At 40.2% G+C, this 24,450-nt stretch overlaps 1 protein-coding gene across 10 annotated transcripts; it reads left to right on the top strand.

Annotated features, from left to right (window-relative positions):
- The first annotated feature begins 132 nt into the window (after positions 1 to 132).
- ATG13 (autophagy related 13) lies at positions 133 to 23,993 on the top strand. Of its 10 annotated transcripts, none has more exons than XM_081001881.1 (19): positions 3,808 to 3,986; positions 5,368 to 5,468; positions 6,290 to 6,371; positions 7,099 to 7,179; positions 7,862 to 7,981; positions 8,689 to 8,735; positions 9,990 to 10,130; positions 10,833 to 10,873; positions 11,293 to 11,389; positions 11,680 to 11,778; positions 13,021 to 13,108; positions 14,681 to 14,779; positions 16,498 to 16,581; positions 17,113 to 17,252; positions 19,264 to 19,381; positions 19,699 to 19,776; positions 19,956 to 20,072; positions 20,852 to 20,980; positions 22,253 to 23,993. In XM_081001881.1, exons 2-19 carry the CDS (start codon positions 5,458 to 5,460, stop codon positions 22,328 to 22,330), a joined length of 1,650 nt encoding a protein of 549 aa, XP_080858007.1. In that variant the 5' UTR covers positions 3,808 to 3,986; positions 5,368 to 5,457; the 3' UTR covers positions 22,331 to 23,993. The 10 variants fall into 10 exon arrangements, with proteins under 10 accessions (XP_080858006.1, XP_080858009.1, XP_080858013.1 ...); XM_081001878.1 differs by having other exon boundaries at positions 16,471 to 16,581; XM_081001880.1 differs by lacking the exons at positions 3,808 to 3,986; positions 5,368 to 5,468 and adding an exon at positions 133 to 888 and having other exon boundaries at positions 16,471 to 16,581.
- Positions 23,994 to 24,450: the final 457 nt, after the last annotated feature.

Raw genomic sequence — 24,450 nt, 5'->3', positions numbered from 1 at the left:
ATTAACGGCTGCGGGCTGGCCCACTGGGGCGGGGGGGGGTCGCTGATAACGGGAGGCGGGTCCTCGTCTCTGTGGAAAGTGCCGCGGCGGATGCGGAGTCAGCGCTCCCCGCTCGCCCTGAGCGGATGAAAACAAACAGCAGCAATGGCGGCGGTGTCGGCGGCTGCAGGGGGAGTCTGCGGCCGTGAGGGACACTCTGGCTGTGTAACCTGCGACGACGGGCAGGTCGGCTCGTAGGGCCGGCAGACTGAGCGACTTCTCCTCGAAGGCCGGCGCCGGTTCCTCAGAGCCTTCCTCGAAGGGGCGGCGCAAGCGGAGACTCCACTCGTACGCGGGCCAGCCAGCCTCGGGCATTCCCAACCCCTTCCCTGGGCTGGACCAAGCGCTGGGCAGCGGCGAGTGGAGGCCGGATATTGGTCACCCGCCTCGGGACTAAAGGTCCCAACATCCCTTCCCCCCAGCAGGCGCTGTTTTCCCGGCAGGCTTGGGCTACGAATCTACGAACCACCCCCCCCCCCGCCATATTCCCAGACGGGGCTGAGGAAAAAGCCTTGTCCCGCGCGGGAATTGGGCAGCGGAGCCGAGCGCGAAAGGTGCGCCAGGAAGAAGGGAGACGAGAGGCGGGCGGCCCTCAAGTCTGCGGGGCCGGAGGGGTCTTGGGGTTCCTGAGGTGACGCCAGCAAAGGACGTTCACTGCCACGTCTCCTCTCTGAGGAAAGAAGCCACAGGAGGCGGCGAGGGCGGCACCTTCCAGCCCTTCGAGTCGAAACCAGCCGCGAGGATTTCGGAGAGGCCCACTGGGTCTGACCATGAGGAGGGACTAAGATAGCCTCCGGGCTCGTCCCCGGAATGAGACCCCGAGCCGTCACCTCAGCCGTCTCCCCGCAGGTAATTCCCCCCTGCACCTCAGATGCACATAATTTGATGGGTTTCGACTAGGCTTCTGCTGGAGTAGGGTGATGGGTCTGCTCCCACAGAGTAGGTAGGGGTGGGGAGAGCAGCGGATCACAGTCTGATTGTATAGAGTTGTGGGTAGTAGGGAAAATAGGGCTGTGAGGACTGTTTATTTCCAGACAAACCTTTCAGAACCTAAGGAGTACTGAAAATAAAACCTCCTTGAGGATGTGATGTAGTCAACGTATGACGTGGCACGTGCATGCCCTTGGGTTTAAACCCAGCTGCACCACTAAATTTCTTAGCATGTGTGATGTGGGAGCTTGAATATATCTGTAACTTATTTCATGACCTTGCCAAAAGGGAGTTTTGTTGACTGACGTTGTTTCAGATCTGCTGTTGATAACTGATTAAGCTGCTTTAAAGCAACAGTATTCAAAGGATTCCAGTAACACAGGGCCTATTTTCACTAACTAGTTCTACATCATGTGTTCCTTTGAGGATCAAGCTGCCAGTCTTTATGCTGCATACTTTGTCTTCATCATGTGATCTGACCTCATGGTCTTTTGATCTAGAGATATTTCTAAATCTTTCAGGCAACAATGTGACTGAAATAATGTGAGGCTTTTCTAACTCTTGGGCCACAATTCAACACAAATTCAAGTATGCTTAAGTTCACTGAAATCTTAACCAAAACAGTGCAGTTCTGCTACGAGGAGTGGGACTTTCTCTCTAGTTAATACTTTTAGTATTTCAGTCTTGGTGTGCCTAACTCTGCATTGGAATGTGGCTCTGGGTCTTTAAAATACCTATTGCGTAATGGAAAAACTAGGCCATTCGCATAAACAAAAAATAGTTTAGTTAGAATCACTGGCTTTTTTGAATTTCAATAAAAGAGAAAAGGCATTTTAGAAACATATTTTTATTTGCCTTAAAATTACATTTCTTTTCCCCTAGAACTTATATTAACTTAGGGACTAAGCAATGTTTGCTACCTTCCAGTTTGTTGTAACAACAAGAATAAAAAAGTTGATAATCATAGTTTGGTTCCTATCAAGAAGAAAATCTACCTCAAAACCTAAAATAGGGCTGCTTCATATTTACAGGAATTAAGGCATATGCCTCTGTGTACTATATCTGCCAATAGGGTTCCTTGTAAAGTGTTAGAATTTTATGTCTGCTCTAGTTTATTTTCATGTATGCTGCATTCACTGAGAGACCCCAGAGCCAGCCGTAGCTTTTGATGACATCTGTAGTGCGCACACAAATCAAACAGAATATGGTTCTTGCACATAGTGGGCAGTGTTGTAGGTACACATACTATGCACATTGGAAGCAGCCCTCAGGAGGTACAAAATGGGGAATTCTTGTAAGCTGTCTCACTATTTTAGGAAATATAATAAATGGGGATAAGTTACAGATAGGTAGCCGTGTTGGTCTGCCATAGTCAAAACAAAAAAATTCCTTCCAGTAGCACCTTAAAGACCGACTAAGTTAGTTCTTGGTATGAGCTTTCGTGTGCAAGCACACTTCTTCAGATACACAGTGTGTATCTGAAGAAGTGTGCTTGCACACGAAAGCTCATACCAAGAACTAACTTAGTTGGTCTTTAAGGTGCTACTGGAAGAAATGGGGATAAGTGAACCATAGGTCTTTAGGACATCATATTTAGTATTTTCTCCAAATTTAGAAATATATGTTCATAATGTAACAGAAATAATTTTCATTCCAGAACAAAATGAGATCCAGCTTGTCAAGTTTATAAACATATGCTTTCTATCATAGAATCTGTACTAAGAGCAAATTCAATTATCCAAGTGCCAGTGTTTATGTAATCAAAACATTACCATGCATGCACAAGAGAGAGATATCAGCAGGCTTCTGGGTATCCCAGCTTGCAAAAGTACTAAAAATCTTTAGGTTGAGGCAGGGGAGTCAAAACAGCCCATTGAAGGCTGAGTACGTTGACTGAGGTGGGTGATGCCAGGAGTGTAAGGAAGGAAGGCTTGGCTGACTGGAGCACCATACAGAAGCACTCCATACTGCAACATATTCTTACTGCCCCAAAATATTATATAGTCAGTTTTCTTCTAATGTTGTTAAATAATTTATGATTATTATTACATGTAGCTGTTGTTTTTTAATTCAGGAAATCAGTAACTTACAGTGGATTCCCACAAACTCTCCTTCCTAGGTACTGAGCAGGCTGAAATTTCTTGCCTTTAACATTACACTCAGTTCTCTGGGTCCAAGAAAGACTAATGGTGAGGTGGCATACATTAGATCTGCCTGGACTTGAATTCAAGGATAATTATTTCTCCTGAAAGAATCAACCCCTAAGTTGGAGCTCTATCTAGTGTTTCTTGTTCCTCTTAGGAGATTGTGATGCAAATGTTGCCAAGACAACTGCTCCCTACTCTCAAAACATGGTAAACAGGCAAAGGAGGAGCAGGTTCATAAATGCTTTGTGTGTCAACCAGATGTGTTTGGCTTTTATTTGAATTTTTTAATTGGGCTCTTTTAAAATGTTTTCCTGCTTTTAAGGAGTTTGCACTAGAGAAAGCAATGCTGCTGTTAATTGGAAAGCCTTGTGAAATAGAAAACTGTCTTATACTGAGTGCATCTAGCCCAGTATTGGTTGTTTTGACTGGCAGTAGCTTTCAAAGTTGTTGAACCAAAGTTTTTCACATCCTCCTGTTACCGAAGTGCTTTTAACTGGTGATTAAACCTGGAACTTTCTGCCTCCAAAGTTAATGCCTTACTACTGAGCTACAGCTTGGCCCAAAGTGAATGATCTGTAACCTGAGAATCATGAAGTATCTCTGATATTCTAGTACCTTGTGAAGGTTCTAGAATCACTGCACTGAGAGACATAACCAGTATAATTGTCCATCCTGTATTCTCATTGAAATACTATATGGGTTGAGGTTACTCATTTCTTAACACCCTTTGTTTTAAATGTGTCTGCCAGAATGGAGAGCAAAGAAAGCTGTTTCCTTACCCTGTAAAAAGAAACCTGCCACCACAGTGTTATTGAAGAACAGTTTTGATCTGAGAGAAGGCAATATCTAGCTTTTGGAAAAAAAGTCATTGTAATTTGTTTTTGCTGCTTTATTACTCCGTTTTAATTACCGTATTTTTCACCCTATAGGACGCACTTTTTCCCCTCCAAAAATGAAGGGGAAATCTGGGTGCGTCCTATGGGGCGAATGCAGGCTTTCGCTGAAGCTTGGAGAGCGAGAGGGGTCGGTGCGCACCAACCCCTCTCGCTCTCCAGGCTTCAGGAAGACATCCGCAGCCTGCTTCCCAGAGTGCCGGGCGCGTTGAAAGCAAGCGCCCGGCGCTTCGGGAACACATCCGCAGCCTAGGCAGGCCTGCGGGAGGTCCTGCAGGGATTTCTAGGCTGCGGATAGCAGCCTGCTTCCCGGAGCGCCGGGCACCCTGAAAGCAGAGCGCCCGGCGCTTCGGGAACACATCCGCAGCGTGGGGAGCCCTGCAGGAGTTCCCTGCAGGGCTCCCCACGCTGCGGATAGCAGCCTGCTGCCCAGCGGGCGGGGCGCCCTGAAGCAGAGCGCCCCGCGCGCCGGGCAGACATCGGCCAGCCCCACAAGCTCGGGGGACAGCAGGGAGGCGCAGCGCCGCCATCCCGCTGTTCCTCGACCTTGTTCAGTTTCCCCGACCTGCTTTTGGGGGGGAAATAAAGGGAAAAAATTTTTCCTTTATTTCCCCCCCCCCAAAAAAAAACTAGGTGCGTCCTATGGGACGAAAAATACGGTAATACTTATTAATTTAATTTTTTTTGTAAACCGCTTTGTGAGATTTTCCTGAAAAGTGTTATATAAATAATAATAAATGAAATATTATGCTTTAGATATGCTGTGTATTATAGTTACTCAGGAAAGAGGCACTAAAAGCAACAAGGGTTTAGAGTAGGATTGGTCCCGTGGAAATTACCACCATGCAGTAAAGCACAAGCATGTCTGAAATATACAATAGACCATCACAAAGAAGGTGTGTCACATATGTGAATTTGTGTTAATTTCCATTATATAATGGAAGTTTTTCTTCAAAACTTCAAAAATGAAAATTTTGATAAGTGCTACAGTTTGTGTGTATTGATTTTCATGTGAGGATGGGGATGTCAGTTGCAAAAAAGCTTTCTGAAGCCTAGAACCCAATAGTTCCCTGACCTGGCTAGCTCATAGGTAAAAAATATCACCTTTTAGATAATGTTATCCTCTGGGCTGAAAATAAATATTCTGACATTAAGGCTCCAGCTGTGTTCAGTAACATTGGTAGATCACTGAGAAAAATAGTGTGTGATGTTTAGCATGATCCACTCAAATTCAGGGGACAAGTTAGTCAATTTGTGTTCCATTGATTTCAGTGGGTCTTCTCAAGCACGACTTAGTCTGTATCCAGCTCATGATCCATATATTGGTCAAATTCTGATATATAAAACTTTATTTTCAGCAAGCAAACATGCAAATTTTCCTAACTACAGCTTAGGTCAAATCTGTTGGCCCTTTTTGTTCTACACTGCATTTTATCTGTCACAGTTTCATGATAACTAGGTAGGTATCATTGTTCATTTATCAAGAAATGAAATAGTTTATCAAATATAACACCTGTTTAGAGAAAGGGACAGTATTATTCAGGTGTACTTTGCACTTTTGCCCAGTGCTGAGTCCATTGCATTTTAACATTATATTGTTTCAAGGAATGTACCTGTGAAGCATTCTGGGATGGTGGAGAGATGGGATGGTGGGGAGTGTCTGGGGGTATCTTGAAGACATTTATTATGGCATGAACTTTCACAGACTAGCACCTGCTCATAAGTATGACTAAGCTACAGTAGGGCTGTGACATGACAAATGCAAGGTCTGCCCACATATCCACTCCAGCAACACAATTGGAGGACTTAATAAAAATATCATCAGCTATACTGCCATCAGGGGGTCAGTTACCTGCCAGTACTGCTCTGCTGCCTACATAGGTCAATTTTTATGCAAAGAATGACTTCCATGTGTAGACTCTCATTGCTTTGTACAAATGTGCTTCTTTAAATGCATATAATGACCAAACTCATTTGGCACTTAGTTCTAGCAAGTTCAGCAGCTTAAATAAAATGTGATCTTTTCCTGCTCCAGTTCCCATAACAACTGAGCTGATTCTCAAAATGCACATAAACTTTTCACTGGTGCATATTCTCTTCGTGGCTAGTAGTTTATTAATGTAAATCACACAAATTTATCTCAGCAAGGTTAAGATTAGTTTTATGTCTCTTTAAGATTACCATAGTTTCCTGAAGTTCATTAACTTTGATTAGTTTAAATAATATAGTAAGCTCTTCTATTAGTAACAAATTGGAATATTTATGCCTGTTCTATTCTAGATTTCCATATGCAATGGACACTGATCTCAGCTCCCAGGACAGGAAGGACCTGGACAAGTTCATCAAATTTTTTGCTCTGAAGGTAATTTTTTGTTTTTTGGAATAGAAGTAAAAAAAAAAAAAAATCCACATTCCTGTTGCACTGTGACAAACCAAAACTCCCTGTACTTATTGCAATGCCACATGCTGCCGTGCCATAATGTTGATTGATGCAATGTCAAAACCTTTTAAAACAACATTTTCTGCTGATCTCTGACTTCATTTGGATTTCTAAAAATATAGATTATAGTATCAAAACAAAACAAAGCCCCATAGTCATCCAGCTTTTGAATATGACAAGCTCTTATTTGACTGTCAGGTGACTTGTCTGCAGACCTTGGGACTGAATCACATATGCTTAAGAGTCAAGGAAAGGGAGTTTGGAACTGGGATTCCAGGTAGACAAAGCAGGAAGCCACACAGTGGTGAGGTTAGGGAAGGGAAGGGAGGTATCTAGATATCAAAGCCTTGCTTATAGACAGCATCCTATAGCACCCATTGATTGTCCTGCGCTGATTGACTGAGATTAGTATAGATGTTGCAGAGCAAGCTGGTAAAGCGTATGTACAGATTAAAGGAGAAATGTATGGTTTTACCAACAAGAGAGGTGAATGATCTTGACAGCAAGAGGGGAAGGATAAAATCATGGAAGACCAACAAAAACACTGAAGTAGTGAAAGCGGTTACTTTTGTTTCTGTGTTTCATCTCATCTCTCTCCTGTTTAGTAACAAATCTTGACTTCTCACAAATCTCATATTTTCTCTTTCAGACTGTACAAGTGATTGTCCAGGCCCGACTTGGTGAAAAAATCTGTACTCGATCATCATCCTCGCCAACAGGCTCTGACTGGGTAAACTATATTCCTCATAGCAATCCCATTATTCCCATACTTGTGTCATGTTAAGATACAGGAAACATAAGACTGAAGCAGAACTGCAGACATAGAACCATGCAAAAATGTTAAAACAGTATTCCTTTTCTTTTTAACCACATAAAACTACTATTTGGGCATCTTGTGGTACTGGATATAAAAATAATATATATGTCTGAATAGTTTCTACCTCAGCTGATTCTGGGTAGATTTCTCTTAATTACTTTTCATCTGTGGCTCTGATAAAAGCTCTCAAGAGAGGAACTGTAAATAGAGAGAACAAGGAAGGAGCTGGGAAATTTTTGTGATGATATTATCTGCTTTACCAAAAAAAAAGTAAAGCAAGACTGTTATTAGTAATCATCAGTGTGTGACAGCAGAGAATATTTTGTCCTGTTGTCATCTTTATACGAATCTAATGTGTACCTCAAATTTCAAAACCTGGAAACCAAAAAAGTATTTGCTTGCGAATGTAAATGCGGCATCAAATCTAATGCGCACAATAATTTTTGTGATGAAATTTGGCAAAAAAAGGTGTGCATTACATTTGAGTAAATACAGTAAGTTGTAAGTTCCAATACATACATTCCTGTTGTGTGACACATGGTAGATTTCTCAAATAAGTTCCTCAAAAGTAAAATCAACTCTCTTAATTTTGCAGTTCAACTTGGCAATCAAAGATATCCCAGAAGTTACCCATGAAGCAAAAAAAGCCTTGGCAGGACAGCTGCCTGCTGTTGGGCGGTCAATGTGTGTGGAAATCTCTCTCAAAACCTCTGAGGTAAAGCCTAAGCAAAACTATACTTCTGCCATCTTCATGCTTTAAGGCTCATGTCAGCAATGTCTTCATACTATACACATGATATCTATTGCAAGCGTTTTTTAGCGCACCACTACTGACACTGTTAAGGAGAGTCTATACATAAAAAAGAGCCACCCTAGGTCATAAACTGCAGTTACTATGTTGTTGTCACATTCTTTATAGAGGGTTGTGTAGAGGCACCCTAACTATCCAAAATAGTTTTTCAGCCTAAATACAGTATCTGTTTTTAAAATAATCATCATTAGAAAAATAAAACATGAACTGTATGATGGTTACCACGTATAGGGTTGAGCTTTAAACAAGCAAACAAACTGCTTTCAACAAACAGCCCACCAGAAGCATGTGGGCCAAACTGTTGAGGCCATTTGTAAGTATATTTGTCATTTGAAGTCAAAAGGAAGCTGAGCGCATCTCACAAGGGGGGAAAGGTGCTCCTGTTTTTATATACAAATCTTTAATCTTATGAATCAGAAGGAGCAAACCATAGCTACAAATTCATTATTACATGAAGTATTTTGAATTTTGTGTCTCCATTCAACTTCCAAAGGAACCACAGTAAGATCAAAAAAGATTATTCATATGATGATAAACTTATTTTGCAGGTTTTTCCCATTCATTGAGCATCTCACAAAGATGTTATTTAAACATTCCTTTTTCCACTGCAGGGGGATTCCATGGAGTTGGAAATTTGGTGTTTGGAAATGAATGAAAAGTAAGTGTGTGTTGCTGATTCTTGTCCAATAAGCAGATATTCCTTGGCTGACTGAGTGCATAAGGGCACAGAACTTCATCTGAATACTAGTTGCTGGGAAACAACAATGGGAGAGGGCTGTTGCACTCATGTTCTGTTTGTGGGCTTCCCATATGCATTTGGTTGGCCACTGTGGGAAACAGAAGACTCAACGAAATAGTTATTTGGTCTGATACAGCAGGACTCTTCTTATGTTCTGAGTCATGTTCACAGTTTCCCCACTTGCCTTGAAGCAGATATAACAGGGTAGAGCTAAAACCATGTGAGGTTTGGATTATCTTCAATGACTATAGTTGCAAGCCAATATGGTTAAATGGTAATAGCAACCACTCCGTGTGCACTCAGGTTTAGGAAATGCATGAATTACAAAATAGGAAAGTTGAGTTAAATTAGGTTGTTTTCTGTTGGTTGTTTTGGTTGTTGGTGATTTTAAATGACTAATTTAAATCAATTCACCCTGGATCTAAAAGGGCAGTTATTATTAGATGGCAGAAAACTCTAAAATAAATCCTCCTATTGACCCATGATTTAAATGGCCTGTTTTGATTTAACAATGTTGTAGAAGACACTGGAGTTAAATTATCTACAGTGAGTCAGCAGTTTAGTTCTGATTTTTTTTTTAATTCTGTATCAGGCAAACATAATTAGCCACAAGCATCTGCTGCTTCGTAGCTTTTACTTGTCTCCTAGACTAGAAAAATTGCAAAGGGACTTAAGGTTTTACGACATTTATCATTCAAGTAAGAGAGAACTCTTGGTATCTGTTAGCTGAGAAATTCAAGTGTCTTTTCACAGAACATACCTGTTCAGTATTTAAAGTCATGTGTATCTTTTTGGCTAGGTGCTGAAGTACAAGGATTTCTAACTGATTAAAAATAAGAATTATGCAAGATAATTATATAGGTATCTACAAGCTATATAAGAAAATAAGCTACAAAATGCTCAAAAACTTAACATTGATTAATTCTAGTACAAGATTATTTGTAACTTCTGCAAATACTTTTTTGCAATTAGATAAATATTCTTTGGGAACAAATTGCATAAGGTATATGAATAGATTGTGTTTCTGAGGGCAAGTTGTAATCTCAATTGCTTCTATTTTACATGGCTAAATCTAAAGTAGACCACAAATGTCACTGTCTCTAGCTTGTATTAGTGTACTTTGTGTCACTTCATTGAGAATATTGGACTAACTCATTTCTCTGTGCTTTTTAGGTGTGATAAAGAAATCAAAGTTTCCTACACTGTGTACAACAGACTGTCTCTATTACTGAAGTCTTTACTTGCTATAACAAGGGTGACTCCTGCCTACAGACTCTCCAGGAAACAAGGTCATGAATATGTAATATTGTACAGGTAATAAATATTGAAATAGAAACAATAGAACTATTGGCTCTTATGCACTTTTCCCACTTATTTTTTCCTATGGTATTTTGCAATTCTTGATCAACGCTTCATTATTTTTCTTTAGCTTCTCCATATTCTTAGAATATCTTTCCCTTTAAAAGCCAACTTGCTTCCTCAGTTGTTTCCTTTAAAAGGATCCTTAGTTAAAACATAACTTTTTTCTCCCATCTTTGTCTTAGAACATGTCTGGTAGAAAGTTTTCGAACCGCTAAAGGTTTGGCAGGTGAGGGGGGATCCTTTTTAAATAGAAAGGGCAAGCCTGAATTGGGTCTTGCAATGGTACTTCTGGTTCATCTGATGACCAGTGAATGGAATATGAGCTGTGGGTTCAGATTTCCAGCTCAGCCATGAATTTACTGGATGACTGCATTGGACAAACTGCTGTCTTTCAGTCCCAGTTAATAATAATAATAATAAATTTTTATTTATATCCCGCCCTCCCCAGCCGAAGCCGGGCTCAGGGCGGCTAACAACAATGTACTCATGAGTAAAAAGCAATAATACTCAGATAAATATTGTATAGGTAAAGAATCTTAATCTTGTAAAGTACTTTGTAAATCAGAAGACCCAGCTCAATGATAAACACTTAGTGCACCTGACTTTATACTACCTAGTAGACTATATTTAATGTGCACTCTCTCTCTCTCATAGGATATACTTCGGAGAAGTTCAGCTGAGTGGCTTGGGAGAAGGTATGGTTTGCCAATGAACAAACTAGCTGAAGACTTAAAAAAAAACCAATTACTATATACCAGTAACATGAAGGATTTTGGATGTAGGGGAAATTAGGAGAGTCCCTTACTGGAGGTCAATAATAGCAATATAACATTTATTAACAGCACGTGCATCAGTCCCTACATGGACTAGCACAATTAGTAAAACAACTTTTTAAAAAAAGATGCTGAGAGATTTATTAGGAAGAGGTATGCCTTCAGTAAGGGATATGGCAGGAGAGCATATTGTTATCCCTTTGTTGCTAGCAGAATGACATAAATTGTCATTCAGCAACAGAGAAATGGCAAATCAATCTTTATCTTTAATGCTGACTATTAAATAATAATAATTATTATTATTATTATTATTATTGGTAATTTTTCTTCTATTTCCATAGGATTTCAGACCGTCCGTGTTGGGACAGTGGGTACTCCATTAGGCACCATCACTTTGTCCTGTGCCTACAGAATCAACCTAGCTTTCATGTCTACCAGGTGAGAGCATGAGAGTCAAACTAATCCACATTTTCCAGGACACTTTCCATTTCTGAAGCCCCAAATCCTGGGCTTCTCAGATTTTGTGGAGTGATATTGTTTGGTAGCCCTGAGTCATGCTCCTGAACACCAATTTCCTTGTTCATGTGTGGAGTTGCAGGGTTGAATTGTGGGGATGCTCTGCTTCCCATTAACTGATGCAGAAGAGCAGTCTAGCTGTCAGAATTGGGGTTGCAGCAGAGAAGAGAACACAGTCTTATGAATAACACCATTTGCTTGTTGCATTGCAGGCAGTTTGAGAGGACCCCACCTATCATGGGGATTATCATTGATCACTTTGTGGACCGTCCCTACCCCAGCTCCTCACCCATGCATCCCTGCAATTACAGGTGAGGAAATGCAAATCACAGATCATAGGTGAAGGCAGTTCTTCCCAAATACAGAGCCTCTGCATCATGCACTGCTGGGTGGAGAAAAGAAAAAGTCCTTACATGAAATGGAAAACCCTGCATTTTCTATTCTATAAGAAGTGGGTGAATGGCATATGGTCTAGAGGGTTCTTAGACTTTCAGACTCTCTCCAGTTCATGTAGACAGTGGTTCACATGAATTCTCATTTGCATCATTAGTATATAATCAGAAAAAAATACAATGCAGAGGGAAAACTCTTAACTGCTAAGTGAAATGAGTTGCAGAAGAAAGCTAACACAGTGCATTGCAAGCATTGATTTTAGTGTTTGTACACTCAAGTGTCAGCATTCAAAAGCATTCGTGGTTCATTTATTTCATATAGTTTTCAAATACTGGATCTACTTTAATTTGTGAAAGGGAATGTTTACCAGCAGATGCTTCTGCTGGAGGAAGAGGGACTGGAGGTATGCCATCTCCCTCACTTTTTGCAACCCTCAGGAGCAGTGAAACTAGGAACTGATGAATAACTACCCCCTCCTTATCCAGCGGAAGCATCTTGGAAGTGGAATTCCACTTATGGGAAGCCTAGAGCCAACCCATTGCAATGTATAATATTTTGACAAAGAATCATAGAATTTTAGAGTTTGAAGGGTCCTCTAGTCCAACCCTCTGCAGTGCAGGAATCTCAACTGAAGCATACATAACAGGTGGTCATAAAAATCAAAGGGTTCTTTTAGTAAAAGGTTTTATTTTATAAACATTTCCTTTGCAGTCAGACCAAAAGCAATGATAAGGTGCTTTAAACTGGCTTTGAAGCTACATTTTGTACATCTCTACAGCATAGCTGTCAACATTTCCCTTTTCTTGTCAGGGATCCTGTTCGGAATAAGGGAATTTCCCTTTAAAAAAGGGAAACGTTGACAGCTATGTTCTACAGCTGGTAGCATAGGTAACATTTATCAGGAAGAATCTTCCTAACAAAAACTAAAAGGCAGATAGGTGAATAATGTTTCATACTTCTCCTGGACAAATAAAATCCAGACTTAATCCACTCTAGTAGCATTTATTTAAACCCCGATATGGAAAGAGTTAGAGCTCCTTCATAATTCTCCTTTCAACTCCACTCAGATGTTCTGTCTACAATGTCTGTCTCTGTATGTACTTTAAATCTTGTGTTTTATTGAACATTCCCATTTTGAAGTTTATCTCCTTCTGTTACAGAACAGCTGGTGAGGAAAATGCATACCCATCAGTGGAAGATTCTCAAGAAGCCTGCACCACCTCTTTTTCTACTTCTCCACCATCACAGGTAAACAATTTTTCAGAGACCATTGTATGTTTTCCAGCATGCCTCTTTCAGAGAGGCAGCTAGCTGTATTGTCGTGTTTGTCAACAAGGCACGTTTTAGTTTACAGACACTTGTATTTTTAGTTAACGTTTTAAAAAATTGAATATTACAGATTGTTAGACAAATACAAAAATGAAGGTTACTGAAAACTAAATGATAGTTTACTACATCTGTGCCTAATGATAAGTTTCCTTGTGCATACAAAAATTCTGTCTCTTTATAGATAAAACAATGTGGTATTGGTCACACTTGATTGCACAGAGTACAGTTTAAGTTCTGAATCAATTTTGCTGACAATCTGTTGATTGCATAGTATTCACCTGTTTCCATCCTGCTGCAATTTAAAAACCTTTCTCTATACCTGGCAAGTGTAAAATACTTAAAGATTGGGTCACTTTTCTCTTCTCTTTTCCTTTTAAAACTTTCCATATTCTGGCCGATGTATTCTATAGATTTAAAAGACTGGCAAAGAGCCTTTGGAGCTGTGCAGTTGGTGTTGAAGGTTTAGTTTTCGAATCTCCTTCACTAGGGCAACCCTGGTGTGGAAATGAGTTTCTGATTGCATTTCCAGAAGAGAAGATATGTAAACAGATGTTGTTAGGGAAGGAGAAGGCATGTAACACTTGTGGTGCACATAATCCTAGGAAACTGCTGAGGATCATATCTTAACTTCAGGCTAGGGGATGAGCATGCTCTACAGGCAGCTGTGGGTTGGGCACAGCCTTCTGCTTCACCCCTGTTTTCCTGGATCAAAGTGTCCAGTTCCAATTTATGTATGTTTTGGGGCACTCTAAAGATTTTTGCCTTATGCTTAGGGGCTCTCCTGGTTGCCCAGTCAAATATCACAAAAGAAACAAGTTCCTATAAAAGGTTCTGAATCTATTACTTCAGTTGTCTCAATCAAACTCTAGTCTGAAGACACATGGCTTCTGACTTTGACAGCCAGCACAGCTGATGAGTTTGTGGCTCAAGGCTTTTGCTCTGTTCTTGCTAGGGTTTGTGTTCAGCTGCTTTGTAACAGGGTGAGGTATCTTTTTTTAAAAAAGCAGTGTTTGACAAAGCCTATTGTCTTACTGTTTGTATTGAACCTTCAAGCCTAGTGCAACTGGAGATTGCTTTGATCACTGAGATGCATGAGGACTTAGAGTGATCTCCACTTTATATAGCTCCCCCTTTGCTCAGTTGTCACCAACAGCTATTCAAGCCTAGTTGTTAAGATGATCAGTAAAAGTCCTACAACATCTGACTTTAGAAGAGAGTTTCAGGCTGTTGGTTATATATGATCAGCAGTGAATTCATTGATAAAGACTACAACTAGGAACACTTTTTTTAAAAAGCAGACAACAGTTTCCTGACATTTTAAACCCTTTATAAAGCATGCAGCTCCCCTGCAATTCTGCAACTCTTTGACATGTATGAATGTTTCTCATAGCTGTAGCCACAGTCCTCACCAACATTCACTTCATCCAACTCTTTTCAGTTTTTCTTTCTGAAGTCTTTTTCTTTCTTTTCCTTTTGTGTGTCTGTGTTCAGTGTGTATTTACTGTCACTAAAGCACATTTTCAGACCCCTCCTCCTGTCGTGACGGATACATTGAAGGGCCCTTTGATGGGGCTGACCTTTTCACATCAAGTGAGTTCATAGTAGAAAAAAATATGTTTGGCCTGACATCACCTTTAAAATAAAGAAGGTGCATGACAAAAGTATTTTTTCACTAACTAGTAAATAATTTTCCTTAGATTTGGCTCTTTAGGCTGGTTAGCCTAAAATGAAACATGCATTTGAGTTTAATGTGCTTAGAGGTTTGCAAAATCTGTTCAGTCACTTACTACCTTTTAGAAAAGAAAATGAATCAAACATCTCTGAAGTTATAAATTTATTGTCTTTATTGCTGAACAGGAAATTTGCAAAGAAGCAATGAAAATATGTAGTTTAGACTACAGGGCAAACTTTATAGAGCAATCGTAGAATACTGATCGCTTCGTGGAATAGTTTTCTGGAAATTGCTGTGTGTTTTCTTGAGTTGACCAGGGGACAGGAAATAAACAATATTTTTCACCTCTAAAGAAATTAAAAGTTTATTGTCACCATTATAAAGGCCTGAAGCAGTTATTGTACCTCAGGAGTCAATTTTATTCTAGTGGATTAATTTTGTTACAGTTGGCCTTAGACATTGGCTTTTGGAGCACATTAATTAATTACTGTGAGCCCAGTATTCCACATAGGCATTTCTTCTGTTTCTTTTCCAGAGCTTTCTGATAGCCCAGTGAGGAATTTAATATTTTGTTGTCCAATGTTTTTCTGTAGCTGTTTCAGACTGTGCTTTGGGGGTGTGATACCAATAGATTCTATTTTTTAATGTTACCTGAGTCATTTTGAAAACAGTCCTGTTTTTATTTGTTTGAATTCCCTGAAATCCTGTTTTCATTTGTTTTATATGCTTTTACACAACTGTTCTTTTAAGGGTTTGATGTAGTATTCTTGTTTTAATGATATTGTTTATTAGGTTATATATACAATTTAAAGATTTTTAAAATATTAAGCAGAGGAAGGTTTGGGCTATGAGGTGGACTTTCACATTGAGGACTATAAAATGCCTGCTCTGGAAACTTTTGCCTCTATAACTGAGATGCAGAATGTGAGGCTTTATGTTCGGGCTTTGCCCTTCTTGGTGTGGGAGTCAAAGAGAGGCATGCAGTTGGTCACATGATTTGTTTGACAATGAACCTATATCCACAGTTAGAGTCTGCTGTCAGAGCAATGGTTTTCCAGGCTTCTTCTGTAGCATTTATTTAATAAAGGCAGTGAAGATCAATAGGAAGTTGAAGTAGCATATAACAATAATATATAAAACATTTCAATAAAACACAGAACAGTCATTTAAAAAAAACTCATAGAAAACAAATAATAAACACAGCTTTTAAGTAATTGCTCTCTTGTCCAGCATGTTATTGGTCAACATACTTCATACTATCCTCTCAGTCCTATATGAATGTCATCTCCATCATTTGTAGGTGTTGAGCATCATTTTAAAGCAAAATCCAGGCTTGAGAGTGGTCCCTGGTAATCCTAAACACAACTTGAAAATAAGTTCCATTGAAATCGGTGGCAACTTTTTCTTTTAAGTAAAGATGTTTAGGATTGGTTTGGTTTAGTTTGGTTTTGTGTGTGCATGTGGCTCAGACTACCTCAGTTCCAGCCTAGTATTTTATTCTGTAAATCTGATTTCTTTTCCTGGCCTTTTCCAGTAATTCTGAAAATTATTCAGACTGTGTGGGGTTTTCCCTTTCTCTCCCTTTCCCTTTCCCCCTCTCATTTCTTAGCTCTCCAGCTCTCGTCTTTCTTATCAGCCTACAGCCCTGGGAGTTGGATCAGCTGACCTGGCCTACCCAGTAGTCTTTGCTGGCGGCTTGAGTGCTGCACATCCTCACCAGGTATTCTTAGAGGTTTGAGACCATTTTATATGTCTCATAGCTAACTCTGTTCCTTAACTGTTGACATATTTCTCTATCCATTCTTACCCCATTATTTTACTTGTAGGGTACAGTCAGAGCTGAGCAACATGAGAAGCAGCCTTGCTTTGCCTGTTAAGAAATTTGAAGGCTTTCTGCCATAAAGCAAAGAAAACTGGAGGATATCCTAGTCAAGTGCTGGGAATGTGGGGCCAGTGCCCAGCTTTCTTTGTCATGTCTGGTTATCACTCTCCTTAGTTGATAATTTCTTCTGGTGCTCCCTGTCTTAACTTCATTGTAAGTGACTGAGATCCTCTCCAGCTCTCTTTACCTGTTGGTAGGAAGCCTTCAGGCAGAACCAGGCTGTTTCTCATATCATGAGTATAACATGTAACCAGCTGTCAGCTACCTATCACTGAGAGTCAGGCAACCATACATTTGAAAATAAAAGAGCCTAGAGCTTTTTTAAATGAATACTAAAATATCTAATTTTCTTATCCCTTTCTCCTCCAGTTGATGGTTCCAGGGAAGGATGGAGGAGTGCCCTTGATTCCTAGCCAACCAGTTCATGGCACTCAGGCTGATCATGAGAGAATGGCCACATGCACCCCTTTGGATGGGGGTCACTACTCTGCAGTTACTCCAGCTAGCAGGTAAGTTTTCCATCTCTCCATGGTGATTCATAGTCTTACTACAGGTTTTAAAAATAATAATTCATTTGCTAGGCTATAAGCAGCTTTCTGGAAAGAGGCAGTTAGGAAGATCATTAGAGGATTTTAACTTTCCCTAATTCAGATTCTTTTTCCTCCCTTTCTTTCCCCCCAAAGTGAAAGTGCAGAGAAAGCATGTGTAAGTAGGATTCTCCTACATTTGCAGTAACTACAGCCCTGTAGGAAGATAGGACAGTAATTTTACAAATCCAACAGCTGTTTGATAGAATGTTTTCATAGTAAAATGCATCTACACACATAAAATCAACATTATTTAGTATTCAGTAATTACAGTAACTTTCACTATTCTTGATGGATCAGCACCTAAAGTTCAGCATTGTTTCGGACTTTGGAAACTTTACAAATTTCAGTAGCAGCTAAAAATGTAAGAACTGGAGCTGTACTCTTAGTAAGATCTACATCTGTCTGATCCAGCTACTTTTAATGCCACTATTTCCACCTTGTGACATTTCATTAGTTCCACATACTAGACTCTTCATTAGTAATAATAAAGTAGTTGTGGTTTCATTTCTGTAAAATGACTGACTGCAGGTACTAAAGCATAGCTGTAGCTTCTAACAAGAATACCTCAAACACCAATTCCTGCAGAGCTTCTGTTAGGGTTAAGCACAAACCTTGCCCTTTAGAGATGAGGACAGTACCAACACTGACATTTGCAGTTTAATACTGGTAGCTTTGGCAAATTTAACATTTCTATTTTTCCTGAGGATGTAATTTAGACAAGTGCCTGGGATGCTAGTCTCAAATTGCCCACTGTCTGTCCCCTTAAATAAACTTAAATAAACATGCAAACACTTCATCTTCACTTGTAAAGCTGTAACACTATTTAATACTGGTCCAGCCAGCACTGCTGTACAGTTCAATTTCTTGATGTTAGTACATTTCAATTAATGTTAGGAAGCTCCCACAAGCTTAGAAGAAGCCAATTTAGTGTTTTTTATGTTTATGTGTGATATCAATATATACAGATTGACAGATCCACATTTGCCAATTAATCACCATTATTTGACAGGAATAAATCATCCATGCATACTACACCTCAAAGTCATGAAATGGGATACAAATGCAATAAAAAATAGGGCTTTCAAAAGCTGAATAGGTGTAGGGGGCACTATTTGGTCTAGGGCCTGTTCACGTGTATTCCATAATGTCTGGGTAGTGCCCCTGTTCATATGGCTGTAATCTCCCTCTCCACACCTGTACCTGCATCCATGAGGGATATGATCAGGAGGCTCTAAAGGCCTGGAATGACATTGCCTTTTGAAGACATTTATGGTGTGGATATTAATTCAACATACAAATCACAACTTGAAGTGGGGAGATACCCATGAAAATATTAAGAAAACAAAATCCATTGAGGAAAATTCTGTTTTGCACAAAGAAAGAGAAAAGAGTAGTGAAATATTCTGTGGGAACAGTTTTGTAGTCTTTTATCCAGAATGTTGCTGGGAGGGTTCTGTTCAAATTGTATTACACAAATCCTCCACCAACTTCACTGGTTACCAGTTTGTTCTCAGGCTCAATTCAAAATGTTGGCTTTGATATTTAAAATCTTGGGACCACAATATGTTAAGACACACACCCCCTGCAAATGAGTCTGTCCAGGATTTCTACTCCACTTTGGATACCTTCCTTTGAGATCACCACCCTCACCACTATCTGAAATACAGCAAGTGGGTACCCAGGAGAGGGCCTTTTCAGTTTTACTTGGGATGACTACTGAGATGACTTTGATTCACCATGAACTTTGCTGATATTTTTTACACATTATGCATTGTCCTTTGTGTGTAGAATACTGCCTTTTGTACCTGCAGTACAACATATGGGTAAACAAATAATACACTCTCATGTACCAGTGCTTCATTCCAGAGCTTGTGCAGAGCAAGAAAAACAAAAGGAAATCAATTAATACCCCTTCTCTTTTCTCTCTCAGTGAGGACACAGAAACTGTATCTAACAGCAGTGAAGGAAAGAGTGGGTCCCCACATGATCTCTGGGAGACAATATTTGTGCGGAAGGTGGGAGCCTTTGTCAATAAACCTATCAACCAGGTAATTTAAGTTCATTGCTCTTGGAGACTTTGTGTCAGAAATATGGTGGTTGCAAGACTTGCATTGAGCAAGGGGTTGGACAAGGTCTTTTCCAGCTCTGAAATTCTATGATGTGCTGTTCTTTAGGAAAGAAAAAACACAAGGAATATCCTCTCCCTTGAAACAGCAGGCAGAAAACAACAGCAGCCTTTCTATTTCTTTCTCCTTTGAACATTAGTTGATCATAGTTTGAAGATTCACAGTGCTGTGTTGCATGCTGGGTAAGAGGAGCAGCATTTGACTGAACATTTGGGATTCTGTCTTTTGATCCTTTCTAGGTGACCATGGCCAGTTTGGACATTCCTTTTGCTATGTTTGCTCCCAAGAACATTGAGCCAGAAGATAATGACCCCATGGTAAGAAATGCCAGTCTTGCTCAGTCCTGCCTTCTCAGATTTGAGTGGGTCTGAATTTCCTAACCCAGCCATTAGCATGCTTGTGTTTTCTGACTGAAAAACATAACTTTTAGCATCCATTTAATTCCCTCATGCCAGTATTTGGGTATGTTGGTCTGACACTTGGATCTCTTCAACAGGTGAATCCTCCTGACTCTCCAGAAATAGAGTCTCCCCTCCAGGGCAGCCTACACTCAGTGGGCTCCAGTGGCAGCAGCAATGGGAACATCCATGACGATTTTGTTATGGTTGATTTTGTAAGTTGATGCAGCCCTTTACATACACATACATCCTTCGCCTCGATGTCTGAAGCAGAACTGAAATGCTAAAATATATGAAATTCCTTGGGAAAAGGCATCTTCACAGAACCAGTGTGGGGCAAATGGCTCTGAATATTATTTCATTAAAAAGCAGAAGTGTACTGATGTGGCCTCCCAGAATATTGAAAGACTGAGCTTGCAGGAATTCCAGCATACTGGACCCTTTTGAGAGACCTGAAACTTTTATTCTTAAGAACCCATGATGAGTTTTACTCATAGGACTAGAACTCAAAGGCTATTTGATGCAGCCTTCTGTCCAAAAGTGGCCCTTTTCACAAACTGTCACCCCAAATCAATCTCAGCAAATTCTCTACATCACTCAGATTATAGGGTGACATGAGCAAAGAGCAGTATCTAAGAAGGTGGTCTACAACACAGGTTATAATAATAACAATTTATTATTTATATGCTGCCTATTTGACTGGGTTGCCCCAGCCACTCTGGGCGGCTCCCAACAAAAATAGTAAAAGCAATATAACATCACACACTACAGACTAAAGGTTCACCTGCAGTCCAGAGAATAGCCAGATGACCAGTTTTGATAGGACAAAGATGAAAACATGTTCTACTATATGCCGTACATTGTGCTGTTGTTGGGTGAAACAATGGAATGCATTTCATTGATAGTGGTTAAATACATTATGAGATGATGGTTGAACAGAGCACTGTTGTGTTATCAATGTACAGCTGACTGATATTTGTCCATTTAATTCTAGAAACCGGCATTTTCTAAGGATGACATTCTCCCAATAGACCTTGGAACATTCTACCGTGAATTTCAGAATCCTCCTCAGCTCAGCAGCCTCTCCATTGACATTGGGGCTCAGTCCATGGCAGAAGATCTGGTATGCAAAAATGGGATTTCAGTTTGAGGGACATTGCTCCCTGCCATACATAAACCAAATATGCCTTATTTGAGAGGACTGATCAAACAGGTCATTCATTATTTAATGTATTAGATAACTGTGCTGTGAACTCAAAAGTGCCAAAGCTCCAAGTTCAAATCTTTTGTAAGTGCTATAAAAATACATAGCCTTAGGCAGGCCACTTTTTCATCACCTTAGACCGCCCCAGTGACCACCCACACAATGTATTGGAATAATCATTTTGACATGCCTTACAGGGTTTTTGTAGGGTTCCTTGAGATAAAGCACAGTATATGAAGAAGTAACATTTTGGTACCACATAAATATGTTGTTACAAGATCATCTGAGGTGTTTTCTGACACTGCTTCTCATTTCCCTGCTTCCCTACATCTTCAGAATTGTACCATCCGTAGCTCCCTCAGACAGTATCCTGCACTCAGTCACAACTTCATATTTTCTCCTATGTGCAGAGCTGATTCCTTAAGCACAGTGCTCCCCCTGCCCCTTGAGCATATCTTTCCCATGAGGTCTTTGTCTTAACTCTTCAGTCTTCATTCCCAACTGTAGCCGAGCAAGTCTGACTGCATTTGTTCACACTCTTCTCTCCCTCCCTTTTGTTTTCTCTGCTTTATTATAGATCATATGCTCTTCATGGTTAATGACATGTTTGTTTTTGCCTCTGAAACTCTGTAAAATGTACAAAAGGTTTTTAAAGAAAATCCCTGCAAGTTGCCATCTGTTAGCAGCAGGCTGACAAGTGTAATTGTGCTAAAGCTGTTCCAGCAAATTTCAGAGGTCACAATCTCATGCACCTCACACCTACAAACAAGCCATGGACTTGGATAGATGCTGTTTACAGCATTTTACTCCTTTCCAGGATAGCTCTGCATACAGGTTGGGAGATCTTGAGAGCATTTCATAGTTTGATAGTAATGTTGTGCTGAATCTATTGAATCAAATCTGTCTTCAGATAAGGCATTATTATTATTAATTATGCCTTACTCTGCTCTTCTGTTTTATGTTTTTTGAACTACCTCTTTTACTCCTGTGTCTCAGGGGTGAGGAGCTTGTGGTCCCTCAAATGCTCTTGGACTACCATGCCCATCATCCCTTACCATTGACCATGTTGGCTGGTGCTGATGGGAGTTGGAGTTCAACAACATCTGGAGGGCCCCCACACCTGCTGTGTATTATGTTAAAAAAAAAGAACTGGCTAATGTAGCTACTGATAATTTTTCTTTGTCTTCACAGGATTCTCTACCAGATAAACTGGCTGTCCATGAGAAAAATGTCAAAGAATTTGATGCCTTTGTAGAGACCTTACAGTAAAACGGCTTATTCTACAGCGGCATTGAACTTTTTAGACACCCTGGAAAAGGAAGCCCATGCATTCTGCCTTTCTTCCCTTAGTGTCTTGTTCTGTCCCCATCCTCCAATTTCGTAGGCACTATTGCTTTGCTCTGTCAGGTGCAGAAACAGTGGTCTGTATCTCTTTGAACTAGTCCTTGGGAAGGGTGTGACTTGCTTTCCTACCCGTGTGAGGTTCGTATTGAATACAGTGCATTAGGAAACAAGATCAAGGCCTGTTCTTCCGTTTTCTCATGTGTTGAGAGACACCGATGCTTCTTCCTCCCTCAACAGGGCTCTACAATCTGGTTTCCTGGGGACAGTCTTTTTCCCTGCATCTGCAGTAACGCCAAGCAGAAATAACTCTGACTAAATGTAACTGTCTTGCGAGCACTGTAGATTCTGCTAGCGTGGTTCAAACACTGGCTTGCCTTCAGCAAGTGCAGCTAAAACATAAGGGCAAGGGGCCGTTTTTCACCAGTGGTGCCCTAAACAAACACAATGTTGCACATCTGTGTGGAAACAAGAATTGAGGGGCCTGACCTGATTGTCTAGTGCAGTTTCTAGGTAAGCCACAGACGCTAAAAGAATTGTTTTTTGTATATTACCTGCCAACATGGTGTGTGTCAATATATTGCCTCCCCAAGACCACAAGCATGGTCTGTGGCATTTGGAGAAGATCCAGAGTTTGTAGGCTGTGTTTACAGTCAGCAGTTGTAAATATGAATTAGGAATCCTAATTCTCTAGGGTTATTTAATTGGGGGGGGGGTCTTTAGTCCAAAGTTCTTTATTCCCCTCAAATGTTGCTGCTCTATCATAAAATAAGAAATATTTATTACTCTAAAGGAAACCTATATTTAAAAAAAAATGTATGTGGATGCTTTCACTTTGTAAAGTAGCCATATAGGCTGCTTTGTCCTTTGTCACTGCAAGTATGTTGTTCCAAACAGCTGTCATTTCCCCCACTCCCGTTTGCAGGGTAAACTATAATACTTATTTTCAGAAACAGACATGGTTATGCTTTCAAAATGATCTCTTCTGGTGACTCGATTTCCATTCTGCCCTGTTGGGTCTGTGGATGTCATAAATAAAAATGCACATGTTGATGCAGTGCACTGGTAGAAAGTTTCTAAAATGATTGTCTCTGACAGGCTTATACATTCGCTGTGATCTGCACTTAGTTAGAAAGTAGCTTTTTCAGACAAGCACATTTTAAAGAAGTTTGTGGTACTTGTTTTAATTGATGGGGTTTTGATTGGCTAAAAGTTTATTTTTGTAATGACTTAGCCATTAAGCAGTGTGATTGGCTGACATTGCTATGTGTTTGATCTGCCTGCTCTGTTCTTCACCAAATATGGGGAAGGAAAAACAACACTAAGCATCAGCTCAGGGATAAGACTCTGGGCACAACTTATTTCTTCCTTTTCATTAGAAACCAGGCTGAGACTGCAATCCTGTGCAAACTTTCTTGCGAGTAAATCCCATTAAACTCTGGGGAAGTTAATTCTGAGGAAACATGCTTAGGATTGTACTGTAAAATGCCGAAGACCATTCCCTGCAACCTGTTATCTTATAAACTATTTCTTATGACTGTGGACATGAAGGACCATTTATGGTTTCCTGATTAAAGTAATGAGATGTTAACTTCCTGAAGTATATGGTTCCATTTCTTGTTGATAAAGGGGGTTTGTTTGTTTTAGGCAACAGCCATCATCTAACCATGTAACCTCTCAAGGTTTCTCACCCCTACTGCTGGACAGAAAGGAGCTGAAGCTCCAATTTCTTGCCTTCAAGCATGTTGCTGTTTTGCATTACTAACTCTCAAAATTGTGAGTTTATTTAAGTGCTCAAATATGGCATTTCAATTTGTATTCAAAGTAGCTACTGGCAATACCTTTGCATGACACTGGTCCATGAAAAAACATGATCTAACCCCAGTCTCTAGCCTAAAGTGCTCCTGGGCATTTGTCTTTGGCAGAAGTAATATCAATATCAAAACTACCCCTAAAAGTCTCTTGCAGAATGCCACAAACTGTATAATGTCTGATCCAGGGCCTTCTGTGGTTTGTTAGGTGCTTTGGGAATTCTTTATCCTTCTAGC

Source organism: Podarcis pityusensis, assembly GCF_964106645.2.
Source record: "Podarcis pityusensis genome assembly, chromosome: 1".
NCBI classification, from domain to species: Eukaryota; Metazoa; Chordata; class Lepidosauria; order Squamata; family Lacertidae; genus Podarcis; species Podarcis pityusensis.
The sequence above is the reverse complement of the archived record's forward strand: the minus strand, read 5'-3'. Positions and strand labels throughout refer to the sequence as shown.

Bases quoted from the DNA above. Each gene is read 5' to 3' on its own strand.
- ATG13 (XM_081001878.1), top strand. The intron at 7,180-7,861 runs GTAAACTATATT...TTAATTTTGCAG, and splicing joins CGCCAACAGGCTCTGACTGG to TTCAACTTGGCAATCAAAGA. The intron at 10,131-10,832 runs GTAATAAATATT...TCTCTCTCATAG, and splicing joins GAATATGTAATATTGTACAG to GATATACTTCGGAGAAGTTC.